General features: G+C 38.8%; 1 protein-coding gene across 1 annotated transcript in view; it reads left to right on the forward strand.

The window, feature by feature from the left end:
* The window catches only part of LOC146465064 (uncharacterized), a 13009-nt gene extending 3009 nt beyond the window's left edge, over positions 1-10000 (forward strand). Inside the window, exons 2-7 of the mRNA XM_085128974.1 lie at positions 1033-1418; positions 1878-2101; positions 3163-3814; positions 5455-5633; positions 6094-6218; positions 9777-10000. Of these exons, the coding sequence (XP_084985100.1) occupies positions 1033-1418; positions 1878-2101; positions 3163-3814; positions 5455-5633; positions 6094-6218; positions 9777-9982 (1772 nt within the window). The 3' untranslated portion in view covers positions 9983-10000. The remainder of the gene's footprint in view (positions 1-1032; positions 1419-1877; positions 2102-3162; positions 3815-5454; positions 5634-6093; positions 6219-9776) is intronic.
* The last annotated feature ends 9097 nt before the right edge of the window (positions 10001-19097 follow it).

Raw genomic sequence — 19097 nt, forward strand, 5'->3', positions numbered from 1 at the left:
TCTTTCAATGCTGAGCAGAATAACATTGTCAAAAATAGGGATTACCATGGTAACTTCCATGTTTTAACTACTGTACTCAAAACATCGTTGCTGTCGTCATGGTAACGTACGATCATATTTTTTGCTTCGGCTCGCCAATGACTTGAATAAGGGGAAGCTTGAATCTTGAACCTCGGTTTCCCTTTTGGTTTCGATTGTTTAATCTTTCAAATATGACCTTCAGTGGGCAGTGCCACCTATTTTTAATGTAACTTTGAAAAGCCAAAAACCTAGGGCCATGCAGTTATTTAAACAGAGTCTAACTTAGGCCGCGGCTTAAGACAATCAATAGGCCGCCAAATCTGTTTATAAGTTGTTTATTTTAAGTAGAGAAAGAGTTTTCTAGTCTGGGATGCAAGCCTTCTTGTAACCGTGCAGACAATGTAAAATTGAAAATGGCTTAGAACGTGGTTTTGTTAAACACCGTCTAAACTGTCTTTTAATAACTGACCCATACAGACGAAACGGATGTAAAAGTCAAAATAATGATTTAGTTTTGTCAACAATTACTCCTCTAGAGCACCGAAACTAGTTTCATTCATCCTTGGCTGAGGATGGCTAGGATGGAAATGGATTGCAACTTGGAAAAATTGGTCAAATTTCTCAAGTTGCCCCTCTGTATCTTGGAAAAATGGCTAAAAACTTATTATAGTTTACTCTTGTTCGGGGAAATCATTTGATATTTTCGTCCAAGTGCTCTAAGAGCAATCTCATGTTAGAGAAGAGATTTTAGTCAAATTTTGGGCAGCCTTGACCAACATACAATAAAATTGCCGTGACAGTGCAATTGCGTAAACAACCGTACCTATATTGCTATTTAGATTGTTTTCTGTTTGACTTGTTTTGTTTTTCACGTGGGCTTTAATTCCTTCAGGAAACTGATATCCACCGTTTTCACTTAGTTTTGTGAAAAAAAAAGGAAATCTTGCCCTGCGTTGAAAAGAGAAAAGTTTGTTAAATTTTTGTTTTCATACTTTTTTTGTCTTTTAATAGCCGATGCCGACAGCAAAATAATCCAAGCGTGGAGTGATGATATGAAAGAGCTTGAAGATACAGCTGCAGCTGCTGAAGCTGGGTCTTTGCGCACTTTTAAAGCGATCAGAGTCTGGCATTTTTACGGAGATTTCAAATTCGTCATCAAGAATAGGGCAGCGTGGGCCCAACTGAAAAGTCAAGGTCTTCCTGTCGGAAAACTGGCGGACATTGTCGGTATGATGGTTGGTGTGGCGGGTTTTATGAATGCTGCAGAGTCCGGTAACAAAAAAGGAATGACAAGCAATGCTTTGGCAATTACTGGTGGTTTTCTGGGACTGACATTGGAACACATTGTAAAAGGTGTACAAACTGGGTCTCAAGCCTTAAAAGCTTCTACAGGAAAGGTATGCTTACTTAAATCATGTTTTTCAAAATTGACCTGAAGCTGTGATGCGCTTCTTTAGGCAATAGAAGAAAGACACGAAAAAAAAGTTTAATCCCAACGTGTTAAATCTTCGATTTGTATAACGTGAATTATACGTTTGATACGAGATGACAGATAGACAAGTGCGCCTCGTTAGCTATAGTCATCTCTGATCCAACGACCTCGAGTGGAATAATTGTATTGTTACAAACGTTACCACGAGCAGGGTCAGACTTTGAGGGTTCTATGGTATATTTTATGGCTAATTAAATGGCCGCTATGCGAATTAAAACGCTGGAGGTGCAATATTCAATGATCCAATGTAATCAAATCCGTAGGTTTCATGAAAATATAGGAAATATTTACCGGCTGCCATTTATGGATTAGGTCTATTGCTGCCCGCTTATTCTCCTTAATTCATCTTGTCTGTTCCTTCCAGGCGGCAAAACTGGTATCAAGAGTATTATCAAGAGCTCTTCCAGCGTTGCAGTTCGCTCAACGATTTGCAGGCCCATTTTTCTTTGTGCTCCCTATTATAATATCAGTGATGTGGTCGACCCTGAATAGCATGAAAATTGCAAACGAACTGTCGCGACGCTCGCAGATTGAATTGAAGGATGCTCTAAAACAACTCACTAACTTCGAGAAGTTGGGAAACAGCAGGTAAGTTGAGGAAAATCTTGGAAAAAAATTATTCTAAAAATAGCAAGACAACTTCACTGACCTGAGTTTAAAGCGCATATCTGATACATGATTTTAAAATATGCTAAATAATTCTACCGCCTCCAAAGATTTTGGTTGATTTTTCTTAAGTTTCTTTTTGTAGCCTCATAATGCGTAGAACGTATGCACAGTAACAACTTAAGCAACATAAGAATAAATCAAAAAACCAAGCGCGGGAAAACGCTTGCGAGCAAGTCGCGCTGATTAGTTTTTGTTTGCTCCTCATTGGTTGAGAAAGTGACGCCACTTTTGCCAGCCAATCACAGAACGCAGCAAAGCAAAACTAAAGGAAACGGACACTCTGTACTTACTTTGGACGTAATAGATTGAAAACTGCCAACAGTACAAATGCGCAACGTATTCGATCGTTTACCAATATCCCGACGAAAATCCTGAACTAGAACTTAACCAAGGATTCAATTTCTTTGCTGGAAAAAAACATTCTCAGGATGTAGTCGTGGAAAGTGTTCTTGTCACTTTTCTTCAGGTCACCCGACGAGAATATTTAAGCAAAATTCTTATAATATTGTTTTCTGAATTCCTAGGTGTTTTCAAAGTCGAATTTGTGACGCTAGCACAGTTTGGTCTGCTCCAATTCTCGAGCTGAAAATTTGAAATTTCCGTTCGGATTCTTTAAATAGCTGAAAATTTCGATTATTGAAAATCTTAAGTAAAGGGATATTATCCTCGGAACTCTATAGAGCTGTTTTTGGTTTTCCGATATTGCTAGCTATAGGTGGCCTTGTTTACTCACACTTTAAACTATTTAATCGCCTCATTGAAAACAAAAGGGATTAGTTTTTCAGAATTTTGAAATTTTGAGTCGATCCTACGCTAAACAAAACGCTTGTTTTCGTTGCAATTTAATCCGATTTTTTAGGCGGAATAAGGCTTCTCCGAGCCGGTATTCCACTGACAAGAACCATTGAATGCCCATGTTAATGTTTTCTCGACTAATGTAACGGTAATTTTTCTCATACTCTCTTCTCCACGTTTCGCAGGTTTGGTTGGTTGTATGAAATCAACTCTGCTATGTTTATCGAACAAACAATTCGACCGAACAGAGCTGTCAAGTTTTCACAACCAGCCCAGTGTAGCAAGTGCTCCCCGAAGGAAGAGAGCATAGTATACGAACAAGGACAAAGTTATCCTTTCCTGGTGCCCGGAGAAAAAAGACAAGATGCCTACCAAAGAAAATTGTCTAAGTTCAAGCTCAACGTTCCTTACGATGCATTGGGTGTTCCTAACGGCCCCAAATTCTGTGGCAATACCATCATTGTGAACGCTAAAACGTTCAACAAATATCTCAGACATTACAAGCCACGCAGTTATCGCGGTTGGCCGGTGAGTGAACTTGGGCACAGACAGCGCGATATAGAGATTGACACTCGTACAGTTCCTGAATACAACGAAGTGGATCTTGATAGCTGGAAACAATGGGGCATCAAAGATCAGGATGCCGAAGAAGTACAGTGTGAACCAGACAGCGACAGAATAAGCATCGATGAAATGCCTTACTTGAATGTGCAGGGGGCTAAAATCTTTACTGGCGCTGGAAAAGATGTTCTAACCGTCACCGGTGAGGTTGGGAGTGCAGATTTATGGACAGGCAGGAGAGAAGAAGGAAACTTCTTTGTTGCAGATCTGGGAGAGGTATGTCAGTGAACATTCCTAGCAACTGACTGTGTTTGTTTGTGTCCCATTTGGTCCAGGGGGCAAAAGAAATTGGGATTCAGGGAAGAAGAGGAAGGAAGGGAGAGAGGGGGTGGGGGGGGGGGAGGATAGGTCCTGATCACGACGCAAGAGACTTTCATTTCCCAGAGAGGAATCATGAGGCATTAAACAAATCGCAAGAAGAAAGGCAGTTTAAATTACAACACGCACTTAAACGAGCCAAACCTAACGTAACCCAGCTGAGATTTTCTATAGGACATAAAAAACACCATCGTTAAACACATACAATAAGAGGTCATTTTCAAAATGAAGAGCTTTCTTCGTGCAGGAATGACGTTTGATGTAAAACGTAAGGTGGTTTGTTACATGGTTCTATCAAGTCCTCCAAACCGGCTACAAATATAGGGGAGAAGCACAGGCCTTAGAATAAGCTCACTTTAACTATAAAAGACTTGCGGCGCGCGTGCAAACTAGTTGAAAAAGGCTAACACACGCGTGACTCGCGTAGGCTTATCACTCTTTATTTACCCATTTGAATCACGTATATTTAACGTATTTTGATTCATCCATGCTTTCTCTGAAGTTGTAAGCGCACTCTGAGTTTCGAGATTTCTTTAGACATTGCATAGTTCGTGAAAAGTGGTCACAGTAGGTCTCGCCACAATCAAGAGCAAAATTTACCAGTTAGCCAAAATTAGGTCATCCTCTTCAAAAGGTCGTCTAGAGTTGTTCTATCATTACTTGTTGGGATGCAAAACTAAAAGAAACTTGTTTGTATTACCAAAAAAGCAATTTTAAATTCCGTTATAACAGACCACAGAGTAAATTTAATGTTCTGTTTGTTAAGAAAGGGTAAATTCAGTCTGTAAAATTAATAACTATGATGATGATTGATAATGATGACGATGATAATGCTGATGACAATGATGATGATGATGTTTTTATTGTTGTTCGGATGATGGTGATAATGATAGTGGTGCTTTAATTTGTTTTGGTAGAAATGGTTATGGCCATGACAACGACGACGACGATGATGATAATGATGATGATGATGATGATGATGATGATGATGATGATGATGATGATGATGATGATGGTGGTGGTGGTGGTATTAGCTATCGTGGTAGTTATGGTTATGGCGATGATGATGATGATGATGATGATGATGATGATGATGATGATGATGATGATGATGATGATGATGATGATGATGATGATGGTGATGGTGGTGATGGTGGTGGTGGATGTATTAGCTGTCGTGGTAGTGATGGTTATGGCGATGATGATGATGGTGATGATAGTGGTGGTTGACATTGTTTTGGTAGTAATAGCTATGGCCATGGCAACGACGACAACGATGATTACGATGATGATGATGATGTATTATTATTATTATTATTATTATTATTATTATTATTATATATTATTATAATTATTATTATTATTACAACTGAAGCCAGAAAAAACTAAAATAATTGCTGCATGTATTAGCGGCTTTTTTATTGACTTAGATCAAAGCTCAGGTTGAGGTGATTAGAAGGTAACGTCGAAAAGCACGGTTGAGAGAATACCACAGTAACAAACTAATGCAACTATGTGACATTCTTCTTAAAATAAAGCCTAAAGAAGGAAACATACTCTCATTTGGCGCAGCACTGGGTATCGATCGTGGCGAGCCATTGCTTGGAGTGATGTTTACTAACACCGGAGGAAGAGGTCAAATCTGCTACCGTTTGGATTACAAGACCAACAGATGTGTGGGGTCTGTTAGAGGCGTTTCCATGTTCAAGGGCTCCAGGTGGGTGTCTGCGCATGCCGTGAAATATAGTTCCAGTAGTAACGGGAGCCAGCTGAGAATGCGCGATCCCCTAAAGTCTTTTTTAGTTTGGAAGTTGTCGCTGGAAACCAACTCTCGGTAAATTTGGCTTTACGAAAAGTATCGACCACAGAGGTTAGTATCGTGACATTAAGTTACCAGAATTTGCGGCGAAAATGCAGAAAACCACCATGTGTAGCGGGTGCAATAGGTTTTAAAAACGAACCATGTTCTTAACCTATTCTCAGTCTGAGTAACGTTCTTAGTATGTTCTTAAATTTCTATTAATCTCAGCGTCAACGTTCTTATAATAAAGGGTTCTAATATTAAAAAAAAGAGGATATGTGACTTGAAAACGACCGAGTTGCGTTTAGCAGTCGTTCCCGCCTATAGTAAATTGTGTTCATCGTTGGAAACGAATTGATCCGTTGTTTCATTACAGGCTTCACGACGTGGTTGTGATGGGATTCAAAGGTCCATTTACTGTGATACAAAATGGCGGGGCAAATCAATACCACATAGATATGACTGAAATTATCCGCGGCAGGAAAGAAAAGGCCAGGAATGGTGAGTTATAATAGACACCATATAGATGCTAATCATATCCTTCGTTCTCCGTTTAATTAAGGTGGCCGAATACAGTTTTTTAGTGTACAGGTGTTAGAAGACGTTATTTGGAAACTATGTATTTCTGGGCGCCCAAAATTGGTATGGTGTAAGACTAACTAGGAAGGAATGTATTTTCATACGTCTTGTTGAGCTAAGTACCGTTTCCATGGCAACGCAGCGAACTATTAAACGTCCATAAATAGTAGGTTTCCTGTATTCTTAGAAAATGTGCTCATTAGATTTTTTCCACTTTTTATATCCAGAAAAACTTGCAAAATACTGACACAGTTGCACTATTTTCATGTAATTTTAACAGAGAGATATCCTGTAAAAATCGACTTTGCATTTTAATGTTTTGTGAAGATACCCTCTGTTAGATTTAGGTTTCTCTTTGTAGGCGAGTTAGGCTTTTAGGGAACTATTTTCATGCTAAATTTCACGAAATTCTAATGAGCGGTTCCTTAGAAAACAGTTCATTTCCACGAAAACAACCAGTCGCAATTTTTTGGTCAAATGCGCATGCGTGACTTTAATTGGGTTTCATGGCAAAGATGAAAAGCATGCAAAAGGTCTTGATGAATGACTTTTTTGCTCGGAAAGAAAAGAAAAAGAGTCCAGAAACAAGGAACTTAGTTATTTAGGATCAAAACTTAACTTTATTATCCATTTCATGTGAAATTGAGGGATCACGTTATCGACCGCCATATTTGCGTACCACAACCCTAGCGCGCGCTTAATACCATCACTAACAGAATCTGTAAAGCGCGCGCAAACTGTGTTCGGCCACCTTAAGAAATCTTAACTAGTAATAATCGAGGATTAGGAAAGTCCGTTCGAGCTGTCTTATTTCTAACAAAATTATAGGGCTTTTATTTTATTGGGAAAGATTTCCTCACAGCCCCATACATTAATTATGCATGCATCACTGTCATAAAAACCCCTCTTACACAATGAACGCGCATAAATAGAGTTTGAGTCCCAAAATGTATGTATAATTTGTATCATCCTGTGTGAAAATCGTGCCTTTTATTGTGTTGAATAAACCAGGAATTGGTTAGCAAAAGTGCAGATAATGAATGAATGAGTTTAAGGAAGGGGTTATCGAGAATTACCATGAACCTTTCTATGCTAAAGAGGAAGTATCACGTGAATTTGACGTCATTTCAGAGACCAAAAATGTTTGTCCGTCAATAGAAACAAAAATTAATCGTCTACACACTAACTGTCGATAAGTGCCTTTGACCAGAGACAGTAGTTCGGAATAGGTTGAAAGTTGAAAAATGTTAGCCTAACGTCTTTCAGATTTCGCATTTCTCTGTCCAGAATGCGCTAGAACAGATCACGAGTTGTTCCTTTCAAGAATTAAGTTGAATCCTTTCCTCTCGTTGTTGTAGAATTACTTTGTAGTATACGAAGGTCCTATTTCACCATTTCATCATGCTTACGGTTGGGATTGACTGACGCATGATTCAATATCACTACAAAAATTAGAAAATTTACATCCATGTAAAAATAAATAAGTAAATAATTAAATAAATAAATAAATAAATAAATAAATAAATAAATAAATAAATAAATAAAAACATGTAAAATCATGTAAGTTATCCAAAAGATACTTACCCATTTACAGGGTTTGAAAGATACCGTAAAAATCATCTGAATGTTGTTACTGAAAGATGTAAATTCCATGAAATACCCTGTAAATTTTGGAGATAAAAATCCAGCGACCCTGTAAATATCCTGTAAATTTTAAAGGCAGACTGCTCGGATCCTGTTAATTTCCCGTAAATGTTAAAAGGGAGACCCGGTAAATATCCCGTTAATTTAAAAAGAGAGACTGCTCAGACCCTGTAAATATCCTGTAAATTTATTTCTGGGGAGGCGGATAGAGCCATGGCCTACAATTAATCAGAAATAATTTTGGCTTAATTTTCAGTTCAGTTTACCTGTACTTTAGATGATGTGCAAAAAAACGTACAAATCGTACTCTTCCCCCTCTCTCTCGTACATATCCAATCTTCCCCTAACAACGTCTGCCATTAATCTTTCCTTCTTTTTTCAGTAAAACCATCAAAAGGTTTGCCTTTGATAGCAAGTATACTTGCTGCCAAGGTTTTAGTTAAGCGAAATAGAACAATGCTAACTGCAAGGTTATTAAGCCACTGCTAGGCAATCAAACATTTTCGTTCAACATCGTGTTTGTCATACAGAACGTTCGGTGACCAAAAGGCTCGACAAAATAACTGCTTCAGGATTGCGTTTATGGCTGACGCTAGGCGTCAGATTGACATTGGCGTTTTCCCCCAAAAATGAGCGAACAAATGAGAATTGTCCAAAACAGTTCTGGTATTTTATGTAAAACAATTCAACTTCTGGAAACATACGATAACCGTGGTCGCCTTTTTTTGTTTAAAGTCCTGATCCTACGTAGCTGTAATGTTTGGCCAAACATCGGACAGTGCGAGCCCATATTAATTTTACCTTAAAGTGGTTAAACCTAAAAAAAAAAAAGAAAAAAAATAGCTCGGTGACCCTTTATTCTTTTGTTATTAATACGAAAAAAAGATAGATTGTAAGATTGTGGTGAGGCATCAGAGCTACCTTAAATGTTAAAAAAAACCTTGAACAACTTTAAATGCTACGCTGAGAAAGGCGACTAAACGGTGAAGCGCATCTTCCAAACATGGTATTAAACGAGAATGGTAATGCCAAGGTTAAACGATCAAACATTGTCTTTAGATATCGACGTTGTTGGAAGAACATGTTTATCACCACTACAGTCAATTATTTATTTTACACTACTTGTTGAAGCTAAATTTGCTAGTTTAGACTCTTTTGTTGTATAAGAACAACCAATTTTTGGCAGGAGGATTAACGGAACTGAATAATATTATTTCCTAATGTTTTGAACTTGAAACGTTAATTTAAGGTATAGAATTTCAGAAAGTCGACATTAACGTGATTAGGGCACCTAAAAAAGACTATTTTGCGCCGTATTATATCAAATTCCTTTGGCATATGTGTCCAACAAGCCAAGATGCAAAGGTGGGCCTCAATGGGGTTGGCCGTCAGCCGTCAAACTGCCCAAATTTTAACCGTCAATCGCCAAAGCTATCACCAATTCAATTTGAGACCCTCTCCAAGTGAAGTGCTGAATCTCTTAGTGTCAGGTTGAGTATGTTCGCAGCATTATCGTAAAATTTTCGGTCAAATGGTCAATAATAAAAGAGAGTGTATCCACTGATTCTTTATTTGGCCCCCTGCTTGGGTTAGAGATATTAGGCTCCTAAAATGGAGTATTATGCCTTTTGGCTCCACCCTCAAAACTATTATTAAACTACAATGCTCTAAGTAATGCACCACTGTAGTTGTTATACTTAACAATTTTTCCACTAGCACGAGTTGGATATGTGATGATAGACAGGCAACGAGGCACGTAAAGCCGAGTTGGCTATCTATCCTCCCTGTCCAAAAATACAAAGAAAAGCACAGTCTTGTTCTTTTCTATTTTCACAGCAAACCAACCAACCCGCTTTGAGGTTATTGACACCAGCGGCAATCCCCCATATATCAAGATTAAGCAGTCCCCGACCCCTGACGATAAGGTTACCCATCATGTTAACGACAAAGGTGTCATTGAGCTGAGAGCCATTGGCGGTGATGTTGTGGTTAAGATACGCGTCACAGGATACTTCACAAAAGCTGATATCGTAGGCGCCTAGATATAACAAGCATGTTATTTCTCCTTACAACTGATCACTATTTGTTTTTTACACAAGTGTAAAGAATAAAGGAAATGATCACCAAAGATGTCTTGATGTTTAATCACACAGCGAGAAAAATATAAATATCGAAATTGGGGTGTGAAGGGATAAAAACCTCTGAATTTACCTCAACTTGATGATTAAGAAATAACTACGCGTTCAATTGAATTCCAGGAGCATAAAATGAAGCAGCCACATGGGCGCTAATTACATGCATTAGTATAGGAGTATAGGCATAGACATTGGCATGGGAATAGGTATAGGGATTGGCATAGCCATAGACATTGGCATTGGCATAGGCATAGGCATTGGCATAGTTATTGGCATTGTATAGGGATTGACATTGGAGTTGGAATAGGCATTGGGATTGGCATAGGCATAGGCATAGGCATAAGCATAGGCATTGGCATAGGCATAGGCATAGGCATTGGAATAGGCATTGGCAATGGCATAGGCAGTGGCATAGGCATAGGCATAGGCATAGGCATTGGCATTGGCAATGGCATAGGCATTAGCATCGGCATAGGCATTGGCATTGGCATTGGCATTGGCATAGGCATAGGCATAGGCATAGGCATAGACATAGACATAGACATAGACATAGGCATTGGCATTGGCATTGGCATAGGCATTGGCATTGGCATAGGCATAGGCATAGGCATAGGCATAGACATAGACATAGACATAGACATAGACATAGGCATTGGCATTAGCATTGGCATAGGCATAGGCATAGGCATTGGCATTGGCATTGGCATAGGCATAGGCATTGGCATTGGCATAGACATAGGCATTGGCATTGGCATTGGCATAGGCATAGGCATAGGCATAGACATAGACATAGACATAGACATAGGCATTGGCATTAGCATTGGCATTGGCATAGGCATAGGCATTGGAGTTGCCACAGGCATTAGCATTGGCATAGGCATTGGCATAGTTATTGGCATTGTATAGGGATTGACATTGGAGTTGAAATAGGCATTGGGATTGGCATAGGCATAGGCATAGGCATAAGCATAGGCATTGGCATAGGCATAGGCATTAGCATAGGCATTGGAATAGGCATTGGCAATGGCATAGGCATTGGCATCGGCATAGGCATAGGCATAAGCATAGGCATAGGCATAGGCATTGGCATTAGCATTGGCATTGGCATAGGCATAGGCATAGGCATAGGCATTGGCATTGGCATTGGCATAGGCATAGGCATAGGCATAGGCATTGGCATAGGCATAGGCATAGACATAGACATAGGCATTGGCATAGGCATAGGCATTGGCATAGGCATAGGCATAGGCATAGGCGTAGACATAGGCATTGGCATTGGCATAGGCATTGGCATTGGCATAGACATAGGCATTGGCATTGGCATTGGCATAGGCATAGGCATAGGCATAGACATAGACATAGACATAGACATAGGCATTGGCATTAGCATTGGCATTGGCATAGGCATAGGCATTGGAGTTGCCACAGGCATTAGCATTGGCATAGGCATTGGCATAGTTATTGGCATTGTATAGGGATTGACATTGGAGTTGAAATAGGCATTGGGATTGGCATAGGCATAGGCATAGGCATAAGCATAGGCATTGGCATAGGCATAGGCATTAGCATAGGCATTGGAATAGGCATTGGCAATGGCATAGGCATTGGCATCGGCATAGGCATAGGCATAAGCATAGGCATAGGCATAGGCATTGGCATTAGCATTGGCATTGGCATAGGCATAGGCATAGGCATAGGCATTGGCATTGGCATTGGCATAGGCATAGGCATAGGCATAGGCATTGGCATAGGCATAGGCATAGACATAGACATAGGCATTGGCATAGGCATAGGCATTGGCATAGGCATAGGCATAGGCATAGGCGTAGACATAGGCATTGGCATTGGCATAGGCATTGGCATAGGCATAGGCATAGGCATAGGCATAGACATAGACATAGGCATTGGCATTGGCATTGGCATTGGCATTGGCTTAGGCATTGGCATTGGCATTGGCATAGGCATAGGCATAGGCATAGGCATAGGCATAGACATAGACATAGGCATTGGCATTGGCATAGGGATTGGCGTTGGCATAGGCATAGGCATAGGCATAGGCATTGGCATTGGCATTGGCATTGGCATTGGCATAGGCATAGGCATAGGCATAGGCATAGACATAGACATTGGCATTGGCATAGGGATTGGCGTTGGAGTTAGAATAGGCATTGGCATTGCCGTAGGCGTTGACATTTATTTATTTTATTTATTTATTTATTTATTTATTTATTTATTTATTCACCACGACATACAAACATAGAAAGTTACAATGAATAATAGACTAGGATTACAAGTACATAAGTTTAGAGTAAATAATAATAGTAAAAGAAGTAAGAAGTGGCGAGGAGACCTCAAGAAACCCCCGGGCTTATACTGAGAGGTCTCCTCGGAGATATGTTGGGACTTTAAGACCAGTAAAGACATTGTATTGAGATTTTTTAACATACGGTGGTGGTAAGACTATAAAGACATAACAGAGTCGGACGTTTCATGCAATTAACTGAGGAAATCAAGAAGCTTTCTTTTGAAGGTGGATAGACTAGGGGAAGACGTAACTGATAATGGCAAAGCATTCCATATTTTTGGCCCTCCATAGAGTATAGTAAATTGCTTGATATTAGTTCGGCAGGTGTGAGGTCGAAAATGAGCTGAGGTTCTAGTATCATAATTATGAATTTGACCACCAGTCGGAAATAAATTTAGAAAGGGCGAAGGCAGCAAACGTTGATGATAGGAAAACATAAATTTTGCAATATAAAAGGAATTCACTTTAAAAATATCTAGGATATTCAATTGTGCAAATAAAGGTGCAGAAGGTGCAAGGTGATTAGAATTTGTCATAGCTCGCACAGCTCGTTTTTGAAGAAGAAAAATGCGATTTAAGTTTGTTACATAAGTAGAAGACCAAACTGTAGTACAATAAGTTAAATAGGGATAAATTAAGGTATAATACAAAGATTTTTTAGTGTTTGATGACAAAAGGAAACGAAATCTGTACATTATACCAACGGACTTAGAGATTTTCTTGCAAATATAACTGATATGCGATTTCCAGGTGAGACCTTCATCGATATAAATACCTAAGAACTTAACTTCTGTTACTTGCTTGAGGGGTATACTGTCAAGTGAAATTTGGGAGCTCATGCGGACAGATTTTTGTTTGGGTTTAAATATAACATAATTGGTTTTCTTTATGTTAACAGAAAGTTTGTTTGATTTCATCCATAAGCTAATCTTAGTCAGTTCACTATTCATTACAGAGGCAACATGATCAGGGTCTGAATTGGAGTAAAAGATACTATTGTCATCTGCAAAGAGCAGGCATTCTGCCAGTCTGGCTGTTTTGGGAAGATCATTGATATATAATATGAAAAGTAAAGGGCCTAATATGGAACCCTGTGGAACACCGCATCTAATTATCTGTTCGGAGGAACGGGTATCGTTAATCTGGACGAATTGGGTACGGTTGGAGAAATAACTTTTAATCCATTGCAATGCTAGTCCACAGACACCATAATGTTCAAGTTTCTCAATTAAGATTTGGTGGTCTAGCGTGTCAAACGCTTTAGAAAGGTCAAGAAAAACACCTGCCGTGATTTCAGTTTTGGTCAATGGACGTTGCAATTTTATTAACAAGGTAAGTTAGCGACAGCGCAGTGGAATGGTTTTTACGAAAACCAAACTGGAGTTGGTAAAAGATATCATGGCTATTTGCGAATTCTACTAGTCGATTGTGCATGACCTTTTCGAAGAATTTCGAAAAATTAGGAAGTAGTGAGATTGGTCTGTGATTAGTGAATAAATCCGGTTCATCACCTTTAAATACAGGAATCACTTTGGCAAGTTTTAGCTTGTCTGGGAATATTCCTTTGGAAAAGGATAAATTAATAATATTCTTAAGAGGTTCCGATACTACTTCAAAAGTGTTTTTGATAACATACATAGAAATATCGTCATATCCTGGGGCTTTCCCAGACTTCATGGACATACAGATTCCATTCAGCTCTTCAACAGTCGTCGGCTTCAAAATCAGAGACTCATTGAACTGATCATTCAAAAAAGAGTGGAAAGAAGAGTTCACCGGAGGTATTTTCGCTGCTAAATTAGGTCCTACGTTAGCAAAATAATTACAGAATCCATTTGCTATGTCTACAGGGTCGGTAAGAATGCTACCATCAGATCTAAATGACGAAGGAAAAGGAGGTCTACATTTACGCTTGTTGATAACTTCATTGATTAATTTCCAGGTCTCCTTTAGGTCATTTTTAGCCGAAGCAAACCTTTGGTCATAATAATGGCGTTTGGCAATTCTAATGAGATGGGTTAATTTGTTTCTGTAAGACTTATATTGTAACTCCCTCGTTGGATTAGGTGATCTCAGTAATTGTCTATACAGCTTGTTTTTCTTTCGAACAGAAGCTAATAAAGATTTGGTTATCCATGGGGAATAAGGCCTTTTACAATTCTTAACTTTATGAGGCTTCAATGGGAAACATAAATTATAAAGCCGCGAATATTCGGACAAGAATTTATTGTAAGAATCATTGGGGTCTTTATCATGTAGAAGTTCAGTCCAATCGACTTGAGAGAGGCGAGTTTTGAAATTATTTAAATTTGCCGTAGAGAAGTTTCTCACAGGTCGGTTGCCAATTCTTTTATGAACATGAACAAAAGAGTCATCAGAGACATAGGCAAATACTGGTAAATGATCGGATATGTCACTTATGACAATGCCTTTTAAAACGCTAGGTGAGAAATGATTTGTGAATATGTTGTCAATTAAAGTGGCCGAGTGTGCAGTAATACGAGTTGGTCTGTCGATTAGAGGAACAAACATGTGCGAAAACAGACAATCAACAAATTCTTGAGTGGGTTCGTGGTCGGCGTATCGCAGGAGGTCCAAATTAAAGTCGCCGGTGAGGTAGCAGCACTTGTCACTTCTAGAGAGTTTTGAGAGGATGTCAGTGAATTTTTCCATGAAGCCGGTTAGGTGATGATTTGGAGGGCGATAGATGACGCCTACTATTATATTTTTCCCATGGGGGACTGAAATTTCTACAGACAACGATTCAATGACATCTGGATCAGAGACATTACAGTCTGAACAAATTTTGTAATCAAGATTATCTTGCAAATAAAGACCCGTTCCACCGCCAGATTTAGTACCACGGTGATTTGAAATAAAAGCGTATCCCGGAATATTGACTAGATCAACAGATAGATCATTTAGCCAAGTTTCAGATACCGCAATCGCAGAAAAAGGCTTTTGCAGACGACCTAGTAGGAATTTGAACTTGTCAAAATTTCTAATTAGACTACGTGCATTTAAATGAAGTACAGAAAAATTCGGGTTGTAATGCTCAGTAGAGGCTTTAGCATTAATTTCATCTTCGACAAAATAGTTACTAGAAGTAGAACAGAATGAAAAGTTTCTCTCTGGGTCAAGTTGACTAGTATAAAAGTCGGAAGACTTCGATTGATCAGTTGGGTTAAATAAAAGACTATTTAAGCGTTCAGTGTCATAGTTTAAAGGTCCATGAGATAATTCGTATAAAACTGTGTTGAAAGAAGCATTGTCTAAGTGATTGAAAGGAAGAGATGACAGATCAGCATCGTTTGCGATCGGCATAATGTTGATTATTTTAATATAAATAAGATAACTTATCTTGAGCTGGTCGGTTCAGCGAGACGCTGGAGTTCAGTGTGGTTCTTGATCTTTACTGGACGGGAAGTTGCCGATTTCCGCAGGAAGATAGAACAGTTCTTCACCCAGCAAAAACTGTAGCGATGTTCCTCTTGAAACTTCTTCGCGTCAATGAGCAATCTCTGAGTCTTCGGGGTTAAATGATCGTATTCCGCAGCTTGAGATAAGGACACTTCGGTTGATAATTTGACGCATAAAGTAGATGTATCCAAAGCAGTTTCGGGAGAATTCACTTTAGGAATCCCAACTATTTTGACGTTGTACTGATAACTATAGCGGTCAATGGCGTCGATAGCTTCGGCAATTTCTCCTACTTGCTCCACTAGACTGTTTAACTTCTTAGTAAGACCTTGAAGTTGTTCTTTAGCTTCCTTTCGGAAAGCAGACAGCGAATCATACTCTGCACTAAGAAACTCAAGACATTTAACTGACTCGTTGTCGATGTCGTCGTTGTCGTGCGAGCCGCCATTACTCTCAGATGCAGCTTGTACTTCTCTGTCAGCGAGAGAAGATTCCAAGTTCTTGTACTCATTCTGTAGCACCTCCAATTGCGCTTGTAATTTGTCGTTTTTCTTCCTGAGACTTTTAAATGTGTCTGTAGGCATTTCTGGCAAAGTAGTGTTAAGTTTTGTCGAAATACTTTGGAGCGGTTAACAACACGTCCGGAGCGGACAAGCATTCAACACATCGGTAAAGACATTGGAATAGACACAGACACAAACATGGACACTCACGCAGACACAGACATAAACTTCATTTCACCTTTGTAAAAGTAAATGCCAAGATGGTCTGAGTCCAAAAAGCAGTGCTTGTTGATGCTAGTGTCGAATATTTTTTGCAATCTGTGCGATCTCTGCCGGCAAGGTTTTACTCGCTAAATTTATTGGTTGTTTGTAGTTTTGGCACATTTGTGTATTAATAAGTGGTAAGTCACATGTGCATAAATATAGTACCGTCCAGAGGTTGGCATAATTAGTTTTCCGTCTTTGAACGTAATTCCACTCTCAGTATGGCTATTTGGGCCAACAGCACAGAAGTCCTTGATCACTATAAAAAAAAGTTAAAAATATGAAGCCTAATTGACAATAATTTTAGCACTTTCTAGTCATGCATGATAGATATTTCATCCAAGAAAACTCATTTCTAAACAACTTATCTACGTGTAGAGAGAAGGACATAGCCGTATTGCCTTGAGATAGTGATTAAATGATCAGTGATTATTATAGGCGAATAATGAATATACATTCATTATACAGCTTAGATGTTCGCGACATATTTTGCCTTACATTTTTTAAAATTGCTTGCTTGTGAGCTTTGCCACTGAAATAATCCATGGTGATCCAAATTTAATTCTAGTTGATTTTGTTGGTTTCTCAAACGTCTTGTGTCTTAAGAAGTGGAGTTTTCAAATCATATTATGAAACCCTTCACAGAAGAATCGATAGGGTCACTTGAAATTACCATGCCCTTCTTAGCTTCGGCGCGCGAAAACTACCGGTATTAAATTAGCAACATACTTGGGCTGCGTATACGTGTATTCCTGGGCCGAAATACAAGTTGGCACAAACGATGACAGCAAAGACTGCGACGAGGTTCATCTTGACGGTGCTTAAATTGACCCAGTGAAATAAAATTAAATTGCTGTTTTGGAGTTGAAAGGTAAAAAATAGTCCACAGAACAGTCTAAAGAGAGGATATTGGGGATATTGAGAATTTCAATTCGATGAACAACACAACTGATTCGAACGATTAAAGGAGAAGTATCACGCAAATTTGCTGTCATTTCAAAACCCCAAAAATGTTTGTCTCTCAGCAGAAACAAAGAAATAATTGTCAAGTTTGTTATAAATTATCTCCCCAGTGCAATAAAACTGTCGATTAGTGCCTCTGGCCAGAGACAGAGTAGGCCCGTATGGATTGAAACTTGAGGGAAAAATGATTGACTAATGTTTTTCAAGTCCTCGCAGAGTTGTTCCTTTCAAGAATTGAGTTGAGTTCTTTCCTCTCATCATTCTATAATTATTTGGCAGCTGATTAAGGTTCTTATTTCATCATTTTTAACAAAAAATACCAAAAACCCCATGATACTTCCCCTTTAAATCGGAGAGCAGACTGGAATAACAATACTTCTCGCGACACCAAAGTAGATTGAGTTAAGACGCACAAATGCACGTGGATCTATTGAACGGCTGATTAGGAGGGCCGCAGCAGTGTTTGGTACATTAGCAAACATCTGATGCTCATACACACGGTATGAAAATCAAAGAAGCAAACAACTTTAGACGTAATCCGAAATATCATTTCATTCACCTGTTCAATTCACGATTTCACTCATAGACCTTTTTCATAAATGGCGGCCGATAAATTATTCTTTTGTTTTTATGAAAATTAGCCCTACTAGCCTCGTCAGGATGTGCAAAATTCAAAAGAATTTTTACTCTGAAATGAGGTTAGTAGGGCTAATCAACATATATTGAAAAGAATAATAAATCGGCTGCCATTTATGAAAAAGGTCTATAGAGCGCTTTGATTCTTTTTTAAAACTTTAGCGAGAAACACACCGGCCGGGTTGGATTTAATTTTAACTAAATCCCATTTATCCATAGAAAAATGGCTATCTAGCGTTTCTTGTTGAACTTGACTTTCCGTACTTCAACTTTGACAAAATTAATTGATGATTGACAAATGCGATCAGTTGTTCATGAATTAATATATATATTTAACCAGGCGTAAAAGCGGAGCTCCACAATTCCTTTTTAATAGCATTTATATTTATGCAAGTCTGCTTATTGTATGAAGGTAATAACACGTAATAACGTTACAAATTCCTCATCCTTTCTGGAGTTTAATATATATATCTTTATATATCTTATATGCATATAAACCAAACTGTTTACGCGGCAGCGGAAAATGCTCTGAACCAGCTGTTGTCGATCGTGTGAGATTACAGTGCTGAATTCTGATGATGATGAAAAAATTAAGCTCTCCGAAAATATTTGTCCTGTGGAAACTATTAATGTATCTGTGTAAAGCTTGAAATGCGTACAATAGAGTGTGTGCACGGCAGCCATGTTGGAGGACTAAAACAATAGAAGACGTTTGCATAAAAATAGAATATATTTCCCAAAGGAAAATCATTGTATTGTTTTGGTCCTCCAACATGGCCGTCGTGCACACACTCTATAAGGAAAATTTATCTATTGTTGCCGGAAAGAAAGCATTTAATTTGTAAACGGCTTGCAAATTGGCTACCGCGTGATGTTTTTCACGCGTGCTGGGATAAAAATATTTGAAAATTCATCACTCTGTAAATATTCC

Source organism: Pavona decussata, unplaced genomic scaffold, assembly GCF_977016875.1.
Source record: "Pavona decussata unplaced genomic scaffold, jaPavDecu1.1 SCAFFOLD_157, whole genome shotgun sequence".
NCBI lineage: Eukaryota > Metazoa > Cnidaria > Anthozoa > Scleractinia > Agariciidae > Pavona > Pavona decussata.